Source organism: Colletotrichum tamarilloi, assembly GCF_030869305.1.
Source record: "Colletotrichum tamarilloi strain Tom-12 chromosome Unknown Scaffold_31.1, whole genome shotgun sequence".
In the NCBI taxonomy this organism is placed as follows: Eukaryota; Fungi; Ascomycota; class Sordariomycetes; order Glomerellales; family Glomerellaceae; genus Colletotrichum; species Colletotrichum tamarilloi.
The window spans coordinates 88,167-104,928 of record NW_026849414.1 but is presented as its reverse complement, the minus strand read 5'-3'; the positions used below and the strand labels follow the sequence as shown (position 1 = coordinate 104,928).

Here is a 16,762-nt window from a genome sequence, read left to right as displayed (position 1 = left end):
ATCGAAGAAAACATGCATATAACTGGCCAATCCTCAATGAGGGGTTCATAAGCCAGGAACGCGTGGACAGTCACCGCACATGGCAAACACAACGGCATCTTCACTCAAATCATCTCGCTCGTTTCTGTTTCCGATACAGCCAGTGAGGTGCGCACGAAGGATTGCGCTAATTCAGGGTGCACCCAGCCCGCGTCCTTATGAACGAACGGGTGTAAGCGCGTAAGCATCTTCCCCTTGATGACGTCCCAAGACCCTGGTCGAGCGGTTATCGTGCATCACATCGCATCCCATATTGTTGCGAATATCGTCTGATTTCTTGTAAAGCTCGTTGAAACCCGTCTATGCAATGTCCAGAGTCTTCAGGTGCTCGGTGTTGGTCGCGATGCTTTGCTCCAAAGAGATCCAACCCGGCCTGCCCAGCCTCTTCAGCAGGCTCTCTGCCCTCGCAATAGGCTTCACTGTCACAGGATATTCATCATTGTGGAAGTTATCGGCGAACTTCCTGCCCGGATTCTGCTTCCGAAGGATATCCAAGATGATGTCCCAATTCATTGGGTAGGCAAATGCGAAGATGCGTTCACCCTCGACATCAGGCAGAATAGCCGCCGCAACGTGCAGGGCAGCATCATCCTCGACGTCGACAAAGAAGTGGGGAAGATGCCAAAGCTCAGGAAGAGTCTTTCCCTCAAAGAGTTCGACAATGAGGCCGAACGATGACGAGCCTCCAGTTCGAGACGGGTCGATGCTTCTTCCAAAGTTGAAGTCTGGAACAACTAGCAGAGAGGATGAGAGTAAGCATGTGCGGTTGTGTCATGAATGAGGCTTCTTCTATGTTGCCTCAGACAGTATTGAACGCCGACTTACTCGAGTTCACCACGATATCTGGCCGATTGGATTTGTTCTCTTCGTAGAACTTCCAGATGTTTTGCTCTTGCTCCATCTTACTTGCGCCGTAAATCGCTCCGCCGTGTTCAACACCCCAAGGAGGAGGTGCCCAAGCCAGTTCCTTGGCGTCGTGACCAAATGTGTCCACATCGACCGTCTGGCCCTTCAGGGCAAAGAAGTTTTCCTTCTTGAGTGGCATAAGAGTTGAGGCTGATGAAGTTAGAATGAACCGTTTCATGTTTGGTTCCTTGTATGCTGCCTCGATAGCGACCAACCCGCATTTCACTGCACCTCCAATCACTTCGGCTGGGTCGCCGTTGAAATCGATGACGGTAGCAGTGTGCACGAAAATTGACGCCCCTATGATATTTAGTCAGATGATCGTACATAAAAACGGTGCACTCGAAAGTGCATGCATGAAGCAAGGCGGGTTCTCGGAGCTTGACGCCGTGCTCGAGGGCCACAGCAGCACTTACCTTTGATAGCCTCATCATACGCGCCATCAACCTGCATATCAGGAACCACATGTAGTTCAAACTTCCCTACCCCGTACTTCTTCTCAAAGTGTGGGACAAGCCAAGCACTCTTCTTCGGGTTACGGACCGTTCCGCGGACTTTATATCCATATCGAATGAACTGGTCTGCGATGTGAGACGCAATGTAGCCATTAGCGCCAGTGATCACGGCAATTGATCCCTTAGGGACAGCAGGGTTCTCAATGAACGACATGCTCAATTCGGTAGTGGCAACTTGGTGTGTGTCTGTGTTGTTGCTTAAGTTCAGATGCCGTAACGTATAGCTGCATTTAAATACGTATAATGTGGTGTGAACAAACAGAAGGGGAAGTTGAATTCGAGGATAGTTCAGACGGCATATTCTTATATGATCTGGATTAGCATATATCATAGAGACTTTGCCGTTGAGAAATGTCTCGTTATGTGGCCGGCCGGAGAAAACAAACATCTCCGTCAAGTGGGTCGGTGACTCGGGCTCGACGTGATGCCGCCGAAACATGGTACGGAGGCAGTGGGTTTTGTCCGCCGTCACCTTGGGCCGCAAGTCAATAGAAGTTGACTCGGGCGCCACTGCTGAACTAGTCTGAAGCATCATGGTTCCATCGATCTAACCTTAACAGTTCACAACCTAACGAGGAATTGTTGGATGTTGTGTGGGTTGAAAGCCTCGAATGCTGTTTGTTCCGATGAAAGCTATCATCTTCTTCTTAGACGAGTCCACAAGTATCCATCCTTAACGCGTCGACCATCCGTACAAGTGTTGACTCGAACCTCAATATGCTGCTCAGAATTTGAATAAAGTGGATGTGAAGTCGGCAACTTGTCTTGGCCCCTTACTTGTCATTAGAAAGCAAATATTGTTGGGTTTCGCGGGAACAAGTTAGATTTGACCTCAGCGCCAATTTGCACGCAGAAATTTTCGTCTCCCTCCTTCAAAATATTGGTAATCTCCCGCCATCATTCTAAGCAGGCGGAATGAGCACGATGCTACAATGGTGTGTGGAGGAAATGCACCAGAAGCTGCGTCATGATGCATGCAACCCTTGCAAAGCTGAACCCTAGCTGAGGTTAGCTCAAGCAGCGTCCTAAGTAAGCAAGGCTGCGAGAAATATGGCTATCGCAAAATCCATCAGCACTAAAATTATCGAGCTTCAATTATCACTGACCGCCGCCATGGGTTGGCCTCTGAGCCTTGCGTAGCGGAAGCCATCGGACCTACCAACGAACGGCTTCCAGCGCCAAAACATTTCATGCTTAGTAACTCTCCCTTGCCGCCGCAAACATGGCCACCAAGCCCAAGCAGATCCGTTTTGAAGAGGATGGGTTCGATGATTGGTCAGACTCCCCGGAATCGCCTTCCCGGTCACCAACGCCCAGTGTCAGTTCCTTTCAACGTGACTCTCGCCCAAAACGTGGCACGACGCGGATTCCTTCACGGATTGTTTCCAAGCGCGCATTGATACATCTTGGATACTCCTTTGCCGAAGATGGAGACACCATTATTGTTCAGCTGGCGCTCGGACAGAATCACATCGAGGAACTTCTTGAACTCAGCAACAGAATCCGAAGCTCAGATCAAGGGACTTCTGAAGTCGGCGATAGCGGTGAGACGGGCCCCCGAGATGAAGATCAAGGCTTTGACTGGATCAACGTCAATGCCCCTGATACAGAGACGCCGCATCTAGAGACGGGAGAAATCGGAGACTTCTCTGGGAACGAGGATGAAGAGCCGACGCTAGATGACACGGATTGGGACTGGGACAATCTTGAAGGTCCAGTGATCTACTCAGGGGTTCTAAATCTGAACAGCTCAAAATCGTCCATGGACAATGACATGAACTCTACTGCCGGAAAGCTTCTGGCTTGGAATCAAGAAAAGTCAGATCTCATTAATGGAGCTAAGACGGAGCTCAATACAGCGTATGCAGCAGAGTTCTATATGGATCGAGCCGGCAACCAAAAGATCACTCTTGCCTGCCCGGAAGACTACGAGTTTGGGGGTACAGATGAATCCCTTGTTCGGTTAAGATGGCTGTGAGAATAACCCAAATCATGAGGCAAATGTCAAAACTGACAAAGAAATACCTTAGACACGTACAGTCCGAGTCCTTGAATGTTGCGACTATGGAGGTAAGCTTTGAACAATCGTGAGCAACTTCACAAACACAGAAGCGTAGTCACTGACCGACAAGTAAAGACTCTGATATCAGACTGTCCATATATATCCCAATCACTTAGGCTAGTAGCACTTACAGTTCTCAAAGAAGTCACTGCGAAATGTGAGAGATCTTTAGAAAATGGCTCTTACCTCGAACCTGGCTCAATGATCCAATACATTGGGAGATACAACAGCTCACTTGGGGTCTATGCAGACGAAGACGCCTCTGATACCGAACCTGTAGTCTTCATCTCTTCACCTCATCTTCTTCTTACCGACAGGCGCTCAGCCAAAAGATTCCCCGGGAAGCACTATATGAGGAGTCTTCGAGAAGTTCTCTATGGCTATGACGACGAAACACAGCCCAATAATGACTCTCGAGGACGAAATTTCAAGCTTGACGAGGGAGGACCGCCCAAATTGAAGGTTCCGCAAATTTGGACCCTAATAGTTGGTGCAGGTAAGCTTTCCATTTACTAAATAAGGCACTCGCTTACACTTCCTGACTATATCAGACCTGATGGTCACCTTCTCAGAACTCTTGTCGCCAGAGATACAACAAAATCTGATCAAGATTGACCGGACGAAATCATCTGCAGGACTTTACACCGTCAGGCTCATTAACGAACAAGACATGTGTCGGTATCATGTTGTCGTTAAAGCCGACTGGAAATATGCAGTGAGTTCACGGTTGACACCAGCTTCATCCTACTAGGAATTTTACTAAGAATTGGAGGACTTCCTTAAGCATGCGGTGGCACTGGCACTTAAGGGGCAAGGTCCTGTAAATGCAGCTGCTTACGTGCTAGTCAACGATTATTGGGGCATAATCACAGCAGATATCTGGCTGAACTTACTTGCGAGCGAGACAATCGAGGACTATGTCTTCGGAATCCGAGAGAAACATGAGGCGCAGCGGAGACCCAATGAGGAATTCCTTGCCCTGTCGGAAAAGCTCCTCACTGCGGGGAGCAGGAGCAATCTGGGTAGCCGCAGAGCGTCGCGCCGGAGGTAGGATATGAATGAGATCTTACGTCTTTGTGCGCCATATTATGTACTGATGATTCTCCACCATTCATCTAGTTCATTCAGGTCCGACTCGAGAGCCACAAACCTGAATCCGATCGACATGGATATGCAGATGGTATTGCATCCTGGTATGTGGGAATATGGTGGTGACTCTCCGAGCCCTTCAGAAGACGGGTTAGACCAGGTAGGAAGCGACACGTTTGAAACTTCAACCCTGTCATTTGACTCACACTTGGGCGTTGATAATTCATCACTCGATGGCACTGTTGACTTGACTACATCCATGTCGGAAACAAGCTTTAGGATGAGAAACATGGCCAACTTTGAGTCATCTGTCTCGCTTGAGGGTGCTGAAGCCCCGAGGCTCTTCAAGCTTAAGATGGAAACAGAAGAATCGGATCAGACGAGTCAAACAGTACGTAATTACATCATTTTCATGAAGAGACGAAGCTGACAATGGCGATCTCGTGCAGACTGGTAGCCCACGATTACAGCCTGGCCAGCCATATGTCGAGGTTGTTGAAGAAAGAAGATTTACTCTCCCACGGATTCACAGACAAACAACTCGATCTATGTCAACGAGGAGTTTGAGATCGAATCTCACGTCCGACGTTCCTGTATCACGTCATAGACGACGTCGAAGCCGTTCAAGAACTCCAAGCTTTACTTATGCCCGCGAATATCCTTTAGAAGCAGAGCCACTTCCATCTTGGCTCACTGATCAGGAGCAGTTCAGAAGAACACGCAGTGACGCAAGTTCTTTCAATGGCTCGTGGACCAGACAACCTCCCGATCGGGGATTTGGAACAAGTTTTCTCTCCACAAGCTTACCGCCACTGGATCTAGGCGATCTCAACTTTGTACCGTTTCTTGCCTGGAGACTAACATGGGACGACGACAAGAGATCACAGTCCGAGATTGAAAAGACCCTTACTCAGCTACTGGGTAATCTGAATGCGACTATCGAGTCGGATAGAATGGGAAAATGGTACAAGGCTTCTTTCGAATGTACCAAGGGCGAGCTTACGCAGCGGCTAGCTAGCATGCTACAATTATCTCCTCCCAAACCAACTGGAGAGGCAACTGAGGGCGTGGCGCAGACTAACTCGAGGCCGGACGTCAATCCAGGCTCAAACTCTGTAGTTGACGCCGATCTACAGGAACCAGACCTAGAGACCAGCATTGAACATGAGGGGTCTACTGGAAGCCTTGTAGCTCCAGCGTCGACGTTGTTTGGGTCTACCGAGAACGAAGAAAATGAGTTGGACCCGAAGGTTAAACCCAACACACACTTCGGCCACCCTATGCACAATTCATCAAGCGAAGATCTCCGATCTGGTAATGATCTTTGGAAACTGATGGATTCCAAAGAGGACCATGAATCATTCCTCCTGTCGAGAATATTTAGCGTTTCTCAAAGTATGCTCAGCGCCTTTCTTCCCGACGAGGGGCGTCTCGTCCATCATCCGGTCTGTAAACGATACTGGGGCTCAGTCGACGCAATATTGAGGGTGAGGGCTTCAAGCAAAATGCAAACGTTTGTGTCTAAACTAAAATCCTTCAGGGGCTTCAGTGGTCGATCGATGAGATGAAAGGAACGGATCAGCTTTTCTGGTTTATTACACGGCCTACTACCCCCTTTCCGCCAGGAGAGTCAGCCTCAGTCTCAGGCTCAAGAGCTCTAGGCGATTGCGATGAGTGCGACAAGGTGAAACGATACTTGTCACCAGAAGAAGCACTCGACCATTGGCACAAGGTTCACATGAGAACTCCATGTCTGCACCAAGCGAGAAAGGACCGGGTATTTGATGATCCCTGTTTCGTTTGGATTCGCCGCCATACAGTCGAAGAATCCCGGACTGTCAGATCGAAGGAAGCTTTTAGGAACGAAGTGGTTTCGTGTCTAGAGCTATTCTATGAAGAGTTACTAGACATGGTTGACCGGACAGAGGAGCTGCACAAGCTGGTCATGAGCGTGACTAGCCTAGGAGACTCGGTCAACTGCCATGACAGCCGACCTCATCTGCCCAATAGCCTAGTTGAGGCCTTTGAGCGGATCGTTGGCCTTTTCGTACTGAAAGCTAAGGAGATTTCCTGGATGAACAGACTCACTGTCACTCCTGTTTCGTTATACGGCCGTCATGCTGAGCGACGCTTGATGGATCTCAAGAGGAATGCGGTAGCAATCTCAGAGCGTGTTCGCAATCACCTCGACCGAGCGAAGGAGGACATCATCCTATTGGGAACCAGTAGAGGTGACATGGACAGGATCATTATCGCACCAATAGGCCCCGAGTTCCTGGCAGTTGCGCTGATCAGCAATCTGCAGAATAACATCTCCAAGCGAGGCACCAACGAAAAGGTCGATCTCATCAGTCACTACCGGAACCACACTGGCAAACTCCGTTTCAATACCAACCGAAAGCCGAAGCGGCAGGCTTTTGTAGAGATCCATACTCTCGAAGAGGAGTTGGAGGCTTTGCAGATGGTGGTCGCTTCGCAGCAAGGACTATTGAGGGCGTACCAGAGGCTCTTTTCCCCGTTAAATTTCAAGTACCCCACGACCGACTGGATCTACTATAAGGAACGAAAATCTCTGTTCAGACTCGAGAGCAAGTGCGTGCGCAGACAGCAGCGACGCTTGGCGGAGCGCGATAGGGCGCTTGGAGTTCTTCGGAAGAAGGTGAGGGTGTTGAGAGACGAGACGAAGCAGAGAATCGAAATCCTTGACGAGGGCCATGGAAAGGCGATTCGGGTGTTTACCATAGTTACCTTGTTCTTCTTGCCATTGTAGGTCAACTTTCACTTTGAGTTGTTGAACTTTTGGGGCTGATCACAAGATTTAGGTCATTCATCACGAGCTTTTTCGGAATGAATACGACCGACATCAGAGATACCAACTACGACCAAAAGATCTTCTGGATCTCGGCCCTCCCCGTCACGTTTGGGGTCATAGGATTGGCATTTCTGTATGGCTACAAGTGGGATATGATCGCGGGATGGGCAAACAGGACGCTGAGATCGGCCGACAAGAGTACAGCCCCCCATGATTTCTTGAATGAGGAGATACCGACTTGGACGAGTACGGCGGAACCAAAAGATACCTGGTTGCCAAATCATGGACGAGCCAGCGTCACCGGGTGGAGGTATCGAATGTCGTATCTATCCGCACGGCAGCGGCGGCGAAAGGGCAGAGTTCCTAGGAAGAAGACGGACGATAGTCTCTTTCGGCCATAGCATTCACGAAGCAGAGGCAGTTTCTAGGTTGAGGTAAAGCGGGATGCTTGCTATGGTCTCGAATAAAAAACTGAATGGACATGGTATCTTTAGCGTGCCGCAGGTGGCTTCTTCGTATCCTCCTCTGGTTGCTCGCGTTCTTGGCCATCGGCATCGAACAGGGTTTCCTGAGCTACACAAGACGTCAGTCAGATTATCACCACCAATGCAGGCGAGCGACTTACCACTCCAGAGCTCAGCATAGAGTCCGCCCCTGTCAATAAGTTCACGATGGGTCCCCATCTCGGCTACGTTGCCCTCCTTCAGTACGATGATGAGGTCCGCGTCGAAAATGGTGCGCAGTCTGTGGGCTACGAATACACTGGTCCGTGCCTTTTCACGAAGAATGCTGTTAATGTTGAGCATAAGAGCCTGCTCGGTGTGGGTATCCAACGCGCTGGTGGCCTCATCGAAGAAGAGCAGAGGCGGGTCCTTGAGAAGGAGTCTGCTGACGGCCAGACGCTGCTTCTCTCCACCGGAAATCATCAAGCCACGCTCTCCCACCTTCGTCTGGTATCCATCGGGGAACCGCTCAATGATTTCGTGGATGCGTGCGCGCTGAGCGGCGGCGATGACGCGCTCCGGGGGTGCTGACATGTCGCCATATCGGATGTTGTGCTCGATGGTGTCGTTAAAAAGCGGAGTGTCCTGGGGAACAACGCCAATGGCCCGGCGGAGAGAGTCCACCTGGACTTGGCGAATATCCTGATCGTCGACAAAGATGCGGCCAGACTGCGCGTCGTACGAACGGAAGAGGAGTCGGAGCAAGGTAGATTTTCCGCAGCCGCTAGGACCGACGACGGCGACCTTCTTGCCAGCCGGGATGGTAAGTGACAGGTTGCGGAGGATGGGGCGATCGGGGTGGTAGCCAAAGGTGACGTTTTCGAATCTAATTTGTCCACCCTTGGACAGAGCCAAGGGTTTGGCGTCGGGCGCGTCCTTGATGGAGACGTTGACCTTTTGCAGGTTGAACAGTGTCTCCATGTCGAGCAATGACTGGCGAAGCTCACGGTAGACGGAACCAAGGAAGTTGAGGGGTACGGAGAGCTGGAACACGAGCTGGTTGACCATGACGAGGTCACCGACAGTAAGCGTGCCTTGGGCAACACCGTTAGCAGCCAGATACATCATGGCTGTCAGCGCCGAGGAGAAGATGATGTTTTGTCCACTGTTGAGGAAGGCTAGCGAAGTTGCGACTTTGATGGAGCTCTTCTCGTAGACCTGGAGGGCCTGATCGTATCTCGCGACCTCGAACTTCTCATTGTTGAAGTACTTGACAGCCTCATAGTTGATCAGTGAGTCTACGGCAACTGTCGATGCCTTGTTGTCGGCCGCGTTTGCTTGTCTCCTGAACTTTGTCCTCCAAGCTGTCGTCCAGATGGTGAAGGCCGTGTATCCAACCATGGTGAGCACCGTAATAGCGGCGAACTTGGCGCCATACTGGTACGTCAGGATACCGCAGACCATCGAGATTTCCAGTGCAGTGGGGAGAATATGGAAGACCATGCTCGTCAGCAAGAAGCTGATGCCCTTGGTACCGCGATCAATCGCCCTTGTCAGTCCACCGGTCTGCTTGGACAGATGGAAGCTGAGGTCCAGCCGCAGCAGATGATCAAAGACGTTGCAAGCGACTCGCCGGATGGCCTTCTGAGCAACGGAAGCAAAGACGGCGTTTCGGAGCTCCTGGAAGATTGTGGCGCCTATCCTCGTCGCACCGTATGCCAAGATCATACTCCCCGCGATTGTCACCGCCGTGCCGCCGGTTGCGCCAAAGTCGACATTCATAGAATCCACGATGCTCTTGAAGTAGAAGGGAACCTGCACGTTCAGGACCTTTGCGCCAATCAACAAGGAAACAGCCAGTCCGACGCGGAACTTTGTGCTCAAGCTATCCTTGGGCCACAAGTATCGCGACATCTCCTTCATGATGGCCCAGTCGGCCTTGCGCTGCTCCTGTGTAGACTTTTCTGGCGTTGCGAGAGGATCGACGGCCGTACTCTTCTTCGCCTTGGCAGGTTCTGCCTTGGAGAGCTGTGCCGTGGCCTTGTCGGCGCCATTATCGACCTTTGCCGTCGTCGGCGGCTTGGGTTGATCGCGTCTCGAAGGTGCACTCGTTTGGAAGATGCGGATGGGGGCCCGGGGGCTTTGAGGAAGCCATGCCGGTCGGTAGAATTGGGTGTGGGAGATGCCTCGAGGGCAGGCCAAAGGAGTCTTGGTGACGGCTCGGATGATCATCGTAATCGTGCCCTGCGCCGCAACTCGATCATCTTTCTCGTGGGGTCTGCGGTGAGAGACGTGTCAGCAAATGGCGGGGTGAAGGGGGCTGAGCCGAGCTATCGATAAACGATCCGATCACGGGTATAGGTGGACGGAGATTGGCGCAACTCACCACAATTGAAGAGTTCAGACAGCAAACATGAGGCCAATCGTGGTTTCCGGATGATGCGGGAGGGGAACGGCAACCGGATTGTACGTGGTTGGATGTCAAACGCGGCGATGATGCACAACGAGGCGTAAAAGTCGCAAGCACCGGGCTCGGCATTGTCGAGCGCCTCGGCCGGGATGATGCAATCGCCGGCGCCTAAGGCACCTTGAGAGCCCGCCCGATTGGCTCCACACCAGGCACACCGAGCACACCGAGCACAGCAAGGTGCACAATTTCTTACCGAGACTCACCAGTCACGGACCAAGGTCTGCAGGCACACCGAGAATGCTCACCGATCATTCCCGTGGCAGAATAGGAAGAAGAACCAGCCTAACTCAAACACGCGCTTTGTGAAAGAGCTTTGATGGTATGAATTATTCTCTCTGGCGCTTATGGATCTTTAGGCCATATAATTCAAATGCATCAACTCAGCACTGGCTCTGCTCAGCACTAACAACATCGCGGGCTACAAGTCTACTGTGTAGGTAGAGTGCACAATATGCGAAAAGGTGAGCGCCAACGCAGTGCAGGTGACGTAGGCATCGCCGCTCGGAGCATTCGTGCTCCTTGAAGCATTCTCAAAATCGCCAAGCTTCGGTTATCGCCCTTGAAGCGGGCCGGGGGGGCTAGATTTATGTCCGGCCGATGCGGCTCGCCCGTTCTTAGAGCCCTGCCTAGGTTTTAGTTCATCGCCTGCGCAGCCGCCCTCTTCTATTTCTAGATTCGGATCCTAAGACGCATGTTCGGGCTCACGCGCCGTTCATCCGGTCCAAGGCGGTGCTGTGGCTCCAAAGCTTTCAATGTGTAACAATCTGCATAACAGTCAACAGTTATCACCAACGTCAGGGGCTCCGGAGTGGTTGTGCCGGCGGGACTCTCTCCAAGCCGATTAGGAACTTTGGAAGTGAAGAAGCGGCATGGCGGCGACTCCTGTCAAAGATTGAGTGGGGGGTACCATGTAAAGTTTTGATTGTTGATGTCGGCCTCGCCCGCCCTCTTATCCCTATGTCTCGCCATCGACTCACTGTCACCCTATCATCAGCCCCTCGAACGCACCCAAAGCTTTGCCGCGTAACCACATGCACTGGTCTAGATATCTAGCCATAGTGGGCAGACCGTGAGGTATCTCAACGCCTCTGGCTGGGCTGATGGATCAGCTTCCATCAAGATCTGAGATTTGGAACTCAAAGAGTCCAACACTTCAGCTACCATTGTCCATCTGATAACATCGCCAAGCAAAATGGCGCACTTGTGAATTATGATTGTGATAGTCCAATGCTACCATCCACGTGGTTTAGCTCGCAGATGTCAAGATCGCCTCCGGGATCTGCGAGCAGAAAAATACCCCTTTTAGAACATTGCGCATTCTAGCCCGGTAGCCCCCAAGGGCGATGCCGCTTCTTTTAGTTCCCTTTCCCAAGTCCATGGGCTCCGATTGCAGAGTTTCTAACTTTCTAGTGCGTCGAGCAGGGAATAGCATTATTCGAGGTCCCTCTACGGAGACAGCCACGCGTCGCCCACGTAGAGTTCGGATTTCCCGGTATGGGTCCCGGGTTTTCCGCTGCCCTGGAAAAGAATTCTCGCATACATTTGACCCTGGGAAATCGGAGTCTCCATGATAAAGACACTTAAACGCCATTAGAGATGTGGCTCAGATGTGGCCCGCTTCGCAGCCTTAATTTATCGTGAGTCTCCTGGCGACGCGCGATATCGCCTCCCGCCGCCGCTTACAAACTTCAACACCAGAGCTGTGATAGTAAACAGCTCAGCGTACAATAGTCCTCAAATCGTGAGAAAATATACAGAAAATATAATGAGCTTTGATAATTCGAATGAATATGATTTTGACAATATCTAGGTGAATTTCTTTGTCAATGAACAAGACCTTTGAGAATAAGGCCGAGATCTGAGCCCGGTGTCCGGGAGCATCCCCCACATGCCGGGTCGTGGAACTTCGCCGATGGATGGGGCTCACCGTGGATCATCATCACCACGAACTACGGAGGTAAACTCGGGACGTCGGCGCTATCGCCCCATCGGCCACGCAACGATGACGGCGGAGCATGAAACTGCAATCCATAGGAAACAGGAGCAAACAGGAGGAAACATGGGAAAACATGGAAACACAACGTTGATATAAGTTCAGACGTTTCGCCAAGATGTAGACTTGAGATGAACACCCATCAACCAGTTTCATTCTTTTGCTTCAACCACTATTAGACATTCGCTTTTCTTGCCCAGCATGAAGGTTTCTACTTCTGCGGGCGCGCTCGCCGCTCTTTCTTTCGCTTCTTCTGCATTTGCTGCCTCCAACTCTTCTTCCACCCTCACTAACGCCATTCTCGCCGACGGATATGGTACGTACTTACATCTCTTACAAGTGAAGTTTTTCACTTATACCTAACCTGTCATCAATAGTCTCCCTCGGCCGTTTCGACGATGCCTACCAGAAGGCCAAGGCCTTTGTTGCGACTCTTGACACCGCCGCCAAGGTTTCCATCATCACCGGCCAGAGCGTTACCGGCAACGCCACCTGGACCGCCCTGAACAACAAGGATGGTGTTTCCGGCATCAACTACCAGTTCTACGTCTCCGGCTTCAGCATGGCCAACGCCCTGACCATGAGCTGGAACCGTCAGCTCATCGAGGAGCAGTTCAAGGCCATCGGTGACGAGTTCTACGGCATGGGCTACAACCTCATTAACGGACCCGAGGCCGGCCCGCTCGGCCGCACCCCTTACGGCGGAAGAACCCCCGAGACTTTTGGCTCCGACCCCTACCTCACAGGTATCGCCATGGGCAAGGCCATCTCCGGCATGAACTCCGCTGGTGTCATCGCCGGTGGCCGTCATTTCCTCCTCAACGAGCAGGAGACTAACCGATCCTCTGGTATCTCCGCCACCACCACCAACGTCTACTCCTCCAACGCCGACGACAAGACCATCCACGAGCTCTACTCCTGGCCCTTTGCCGATGGTGTCCAGGCCGGCATGATGGCCGTCATGTGCGGCATGACCCGCGTCAACGACACCCTCTCTTGCGAGAACAACGCCCTCGTCAGCAAGCTCCTCAAGAAGGAGTTCGGTTTCCTCGGTCTCGTCTTCCCCGATGTCAACTCTCAGTCCACCTCCTACGGCTCCGCCAACGCCGGTCTCGACTACGGCTCTAGCACCTACTGGACCGAGGACATCCTCACTGCCGGCATCAACAACGGCAGCTTCACCCAGGCCCGCCTCGACGACATGGTCGTCCGCAACGTCATTGGATACTACTACGTCGGTCTCGACGACGGCAAGCAGCCCTCCAAGGCCTCCACCACCGAGTACCGTGACGTCCGCGGCAACCACTCCAAGCTCATTCGCCAGGTCGCCGGCGAGTCCATCGTCCTGCTCAAGAACTCCAACACTTCCGGCCTTGGTCTCCCTCTCCAGAAGCCCCGTACCATCTCCCTCTTTGGTGCTCACGCCGGCCCTGCCCTCGCCGGCCCCAACCAGCCCTTCAGCGTTCAGGGTACCGACAGCGACGTCTACCAGGGTCACCTTGCTTCCGGCACCGGCTCCGGCCAGCTCTCGCTCCCCTACCTGGTCACCCCTTTCCAGGCCATCACCCAGCGCGCCATTGACGACAACAGCATGATCTGGTGGCTCCTTAACAACACCTACACCTCCACCTCTTCCGGCGGCATGTCTGGCGGCGGTGGCGGCGGCAGCCCTCCCGGCGGCTCTTCCAGCAACAGCACCGGTGGCGGCATGGGCGGAGGCATGGGCGGTAACAGCACCGGCGGAGGTATGACCGGCGGTGGCGGCGGTGGCCTCGGCAACCTTGGTCAGGGAACTGCTATGACTCCCTCCTTCACCAACTACGCCGAGAACTCCGAGGTCTGCATTGCCTTCATCAACTCCTACTCCGGCGAGGGTGGCGACCGTAGCCTCCTCTACGACGACGAGCAGGATGCCATGGTTACCTCCGTCGCTTCCAACTGCAACAACACCGTCGTCGTCGTCAACACCGCCGGCCCCCGCATCCTCGACGCCTGGATCGACAACGAGAACATTACCGCCGTCATCTACTCTGGTCTCCTCGGCCAGGAGAGCGGTAACGCCATCGCCGATGTCCTCTACGGCAACGTCAACCCCAGCGCCAAGCTGTCTCACACCATTGCCAAGGACGCCGACGACTACCCCGTCTCCATCTGCTACACCGAGGACTGCGACTTCACCGAGGGCGTCTTCATCGACTACCGCTACTTCGACTCCAAGAACATGACCGTCCGCTACCCCTTTGGCCACGGCCTCAGCTACACTGCCTTCACCTACGGCAAGGTCGACGCAAAGGTCACCAACCAGACCGCCGCCGACTCCACCTACCCGACCGGCACCCTCGTCCCCGGTGGTGAGGAGGATCTCTTCGAAGAGGTCATCAGCGTCAAGACCAACATCAAGAACGACGGCGGAGTCCAGGGTGCAGAGGTCGCCCAGCTGTACATCAGCTTCCCCTCCGAGGCCGCCCAGCCCCCTCGCGTCCTCCGCGGCTTCGAGAAGATCGACCTCGCCCCCGGTGCTGCTGGTGACGTGACCTTCAGCGTCCGCAGACGTGATGTGAGCTACTGGGACACGGTTGCTCAGCAGTGGGCTATCGCCAAGGGCAAGTACACCTTCTCTGTCGGCTCCAGCTCGCGCGACATCCGCGCCTCGGCGGACATTACCATTTAAGGCAGACAGACATTAACCCTTTTTTTTCTTTGTACATACTTTTTTAGAAGTCAATTGTCCTTGACGTTCTGATTGGACTCGCTGTGCTATAGATATAGACTAGATACCTCTTGCTGCAATTCATTCTCTTCTACAACACGTTCTACCTTGATATCGAACTTGTGAATTCTTCAAGTATTCCTGTGCTCAGATCATTTCTCAAGAAAGGCGAATCGAGCATGAGCGTGAAGCAGATTTGGTTCTCTCGTATACTATGGCCATGGCTTGGATACGTCTTAAGAGATACTTCTGTGACATTTATATTCAGTTTTTAAGCTGCCAGAAAAAGCAGGAATACACAAATTTACCATGAGGAAGGAGGCAGGAGCAACTCAGTCGGGCTCGGTCCTGCCCCCAAAGGCTGTGATTCAGAGATATCGTCTTCGCATCAGCTATAAAAACTTCTCCAGATTCTCTTTCAACTTTGGCTGCAGTACATCTATACCACACACGCCATAGCGCATCACCATGACCTTCTCATCCGATGACTACGAGTAAGTCATCTGATGCAAGAACCATTTGAAAAAATCCGGGTTAGCCTCGTGTTCAGCCTCGGCTACTTCGATCAGAAATATATCAGCCCGCAATCTTCATTCGATAGGATGGAGCTGACGAAGGGGGACACACAGGCTCCTCAAGACTGGCATGCTCTCAGACTGCCAAATCAAGTGCGAAGGCAAGACATGGAATCTGCACAAGTCGATCTTGTGCGCGCGTTCCAAGTACTTCATGAGATGTTTGACAGGCGACTGGCCAGTATGTTTTTGTGAATGGAGACAATGGAGATTGTAAATGCACGATCTAACTTGTTAATAGGAGGCCAAGACTGGCATTGTCGAGATCACCTGCTTCACTGAGAAACAAATGGATCTCCTCATCAACTACATCTACACCGGTGGTAAGCAGATCTCCTTCGCCCCGCTCCTCCTGCTCCTTATTTCTCCCTGCATGCCTTTGATGATCGTGGATGGGAAGGTTACACTATTGTCAATGAAATTCACTGGATACAATACACACTCCTTTCATAAGTCGAGCTTCACCCTTGAGGCACCTTGGAGGATATTGGCTAAGCGAACCGTCGAACAGTATTCGACTTTTACAGCGTCTGTCAGAACGACACCTTCCTGCACACCGCCATTCAGCTCTGGACACTAGGCGATTACTTCTTGGTGAAGGTCCTCTGCTCCGAAGTTGAGTGGGAGCTCACAGCCTACACATTATCCCGTACACAACGGGCAGCCATATTCACAGGCATGCACCAACCCAGCCCCCAAGATTGGGTCAATGCCGGTCGACTTCTCTATACAGACTACCAAGACGTGGACAACACACACATTCTCAAGGCAACATTCTTGGAGATTACGCTTGGCAAGCCATGGGCCCGGAAGCTGCATCTCCAGATGCCTGAGTTTAAGACTCTGTGCCAGGAGCAACCAGACTTTGGCAGCGATTGCATGATCAAGCTCGTCGATGACGGTGTCCAACGACTTCAGTAATCAGGAATCACTAGGAGGATTGGAGAAGAAAGGCTCAATTTTCCTCTCAGATAGTTTCGGAGTTCAATAAGAGGGCGTGGATGGACTGTGTACATGCTAGGGACACTTATGAGTGGGCCTGCCACTGGACCTGAGATGGAACGACTGGCATAGAGACGAGGCACCTACTACAAGGACTTGCCCAAGCCAACGATGCACCTATGGGAACTTCGAGACAGTAAATCATT

At 52.2% G+C, this 16,762-nt stretch overlaps 5 protein-coding genes across 5 annotated transcripts; 3 read left to right on the top strand and 2 right to left on the bottom strand.

Moving 5' to 3' along the window:
• Window positions 1-339: 339 nt before the first annotated feature.
• CTAM01_08655 (NAD dependent epimerase/dehydratase) lies at window positions 340-1,614 on the bottom strand (the record flags this gene model as incomplete). Its single annotated transcript, XM_060524675.1, has 3 exons — window positions 340-773; window positions 865-1,245; window positions 1,362-1,614. The coding sequence occupies 3 exons, from the start codon at window positions 1,612-1,614 to the stop codon at window positions 340-342; spliced, it is 1,068 nt and encodes a 355-aa protein (XP_060380622.1).
• A 1,068-nt stretch (window positions 1,615-2,682) lies between these two features.
• CTAM01_08654 (uncharacterized protein) lies at window positions 2,683-7,824 on the top strand (the record flags this gene model as incomplete). Its single annotated transcript, XM_060524674.1, has 9 exons — window positions 2,683-3,434; window positions 3,491-3,530; window positions 3,598-4,018; window positions 4,074-4,237; window positions 4,295-4,569; window positions 4,651-4,715; window positions 5,434-6,098; window positions 6,152-7,377; window positions 7,434-7,824. The coding sequence occupies 9 exons, from the start codon at window positions 2,683-2,685 to the stop codon at window positions 7,822-7,824; spliced, it is 3,999 nt and encodes a 1,332-aa protein (XP_060380621.1).
• An 89-nt stretch (window positions 7,825-7,913) lies between these two features.
• On the bottom strand, window positions 7,914-10,098 carry CTAM01_08653 (iron-sulfur cluster transporter ATM1; the record flags this gene model as incomplete). Its single annotated transcript, XM_060524673.1, has 2 exons — window positions 7,914-7,996; window positions 8,049-10,098. The coding sequence occupies 2 exons, from the start codon at window positions 10,096-10,098 to the stop codon at window positions 7,914-7,916; spliced, it is 2,133 nt and encodes a 710-aa protein (XP_060380620.1).
• Window positions 10,099-12,530: 2,432 nt separating this feature from the next.
• On the top strand, window positions 12,531-15,000 carry CTAM01_08652 (uncharacterized protein; the record flags this gene model as incomplete). Its single annotated transcript, XM_060524672.1, has 2 exons — window positions 12,531-12,645; window positions 12,707-15,000. 2 exons carry the CDS (start codon window positions 12,531-12,533, stop codon window positions 14,998-15,000), a joined length of 2,409 nt encoding a protein of 802 aa, XP_060380619.1.
• Window positions 15,001-15,507: 507 nt separating this feature from the next.
• Window positions 15,508-16,535, top strand: CTAM01_08651 (uncharacterized protein; the record flags this gene model as incomplete). The annotated part of the gene is made up of 4 exons (XM_060524671.1): window positions 15,508-15,533; window positions 15,669-15,795; window positions 15,856-15,937; window positions 16,126-16,535. The coding sequence occupies 4 exons, from the start codon at window positions 15,508-15,510 to the stop codon at window positions 16,533-16,535; spliced, it is 645 nt and encodes a 214-aa protein (XP_060380618.1).
• Between the last annotated feature and the right edge of the window lie 227 nt (window positions 16,536-16,762).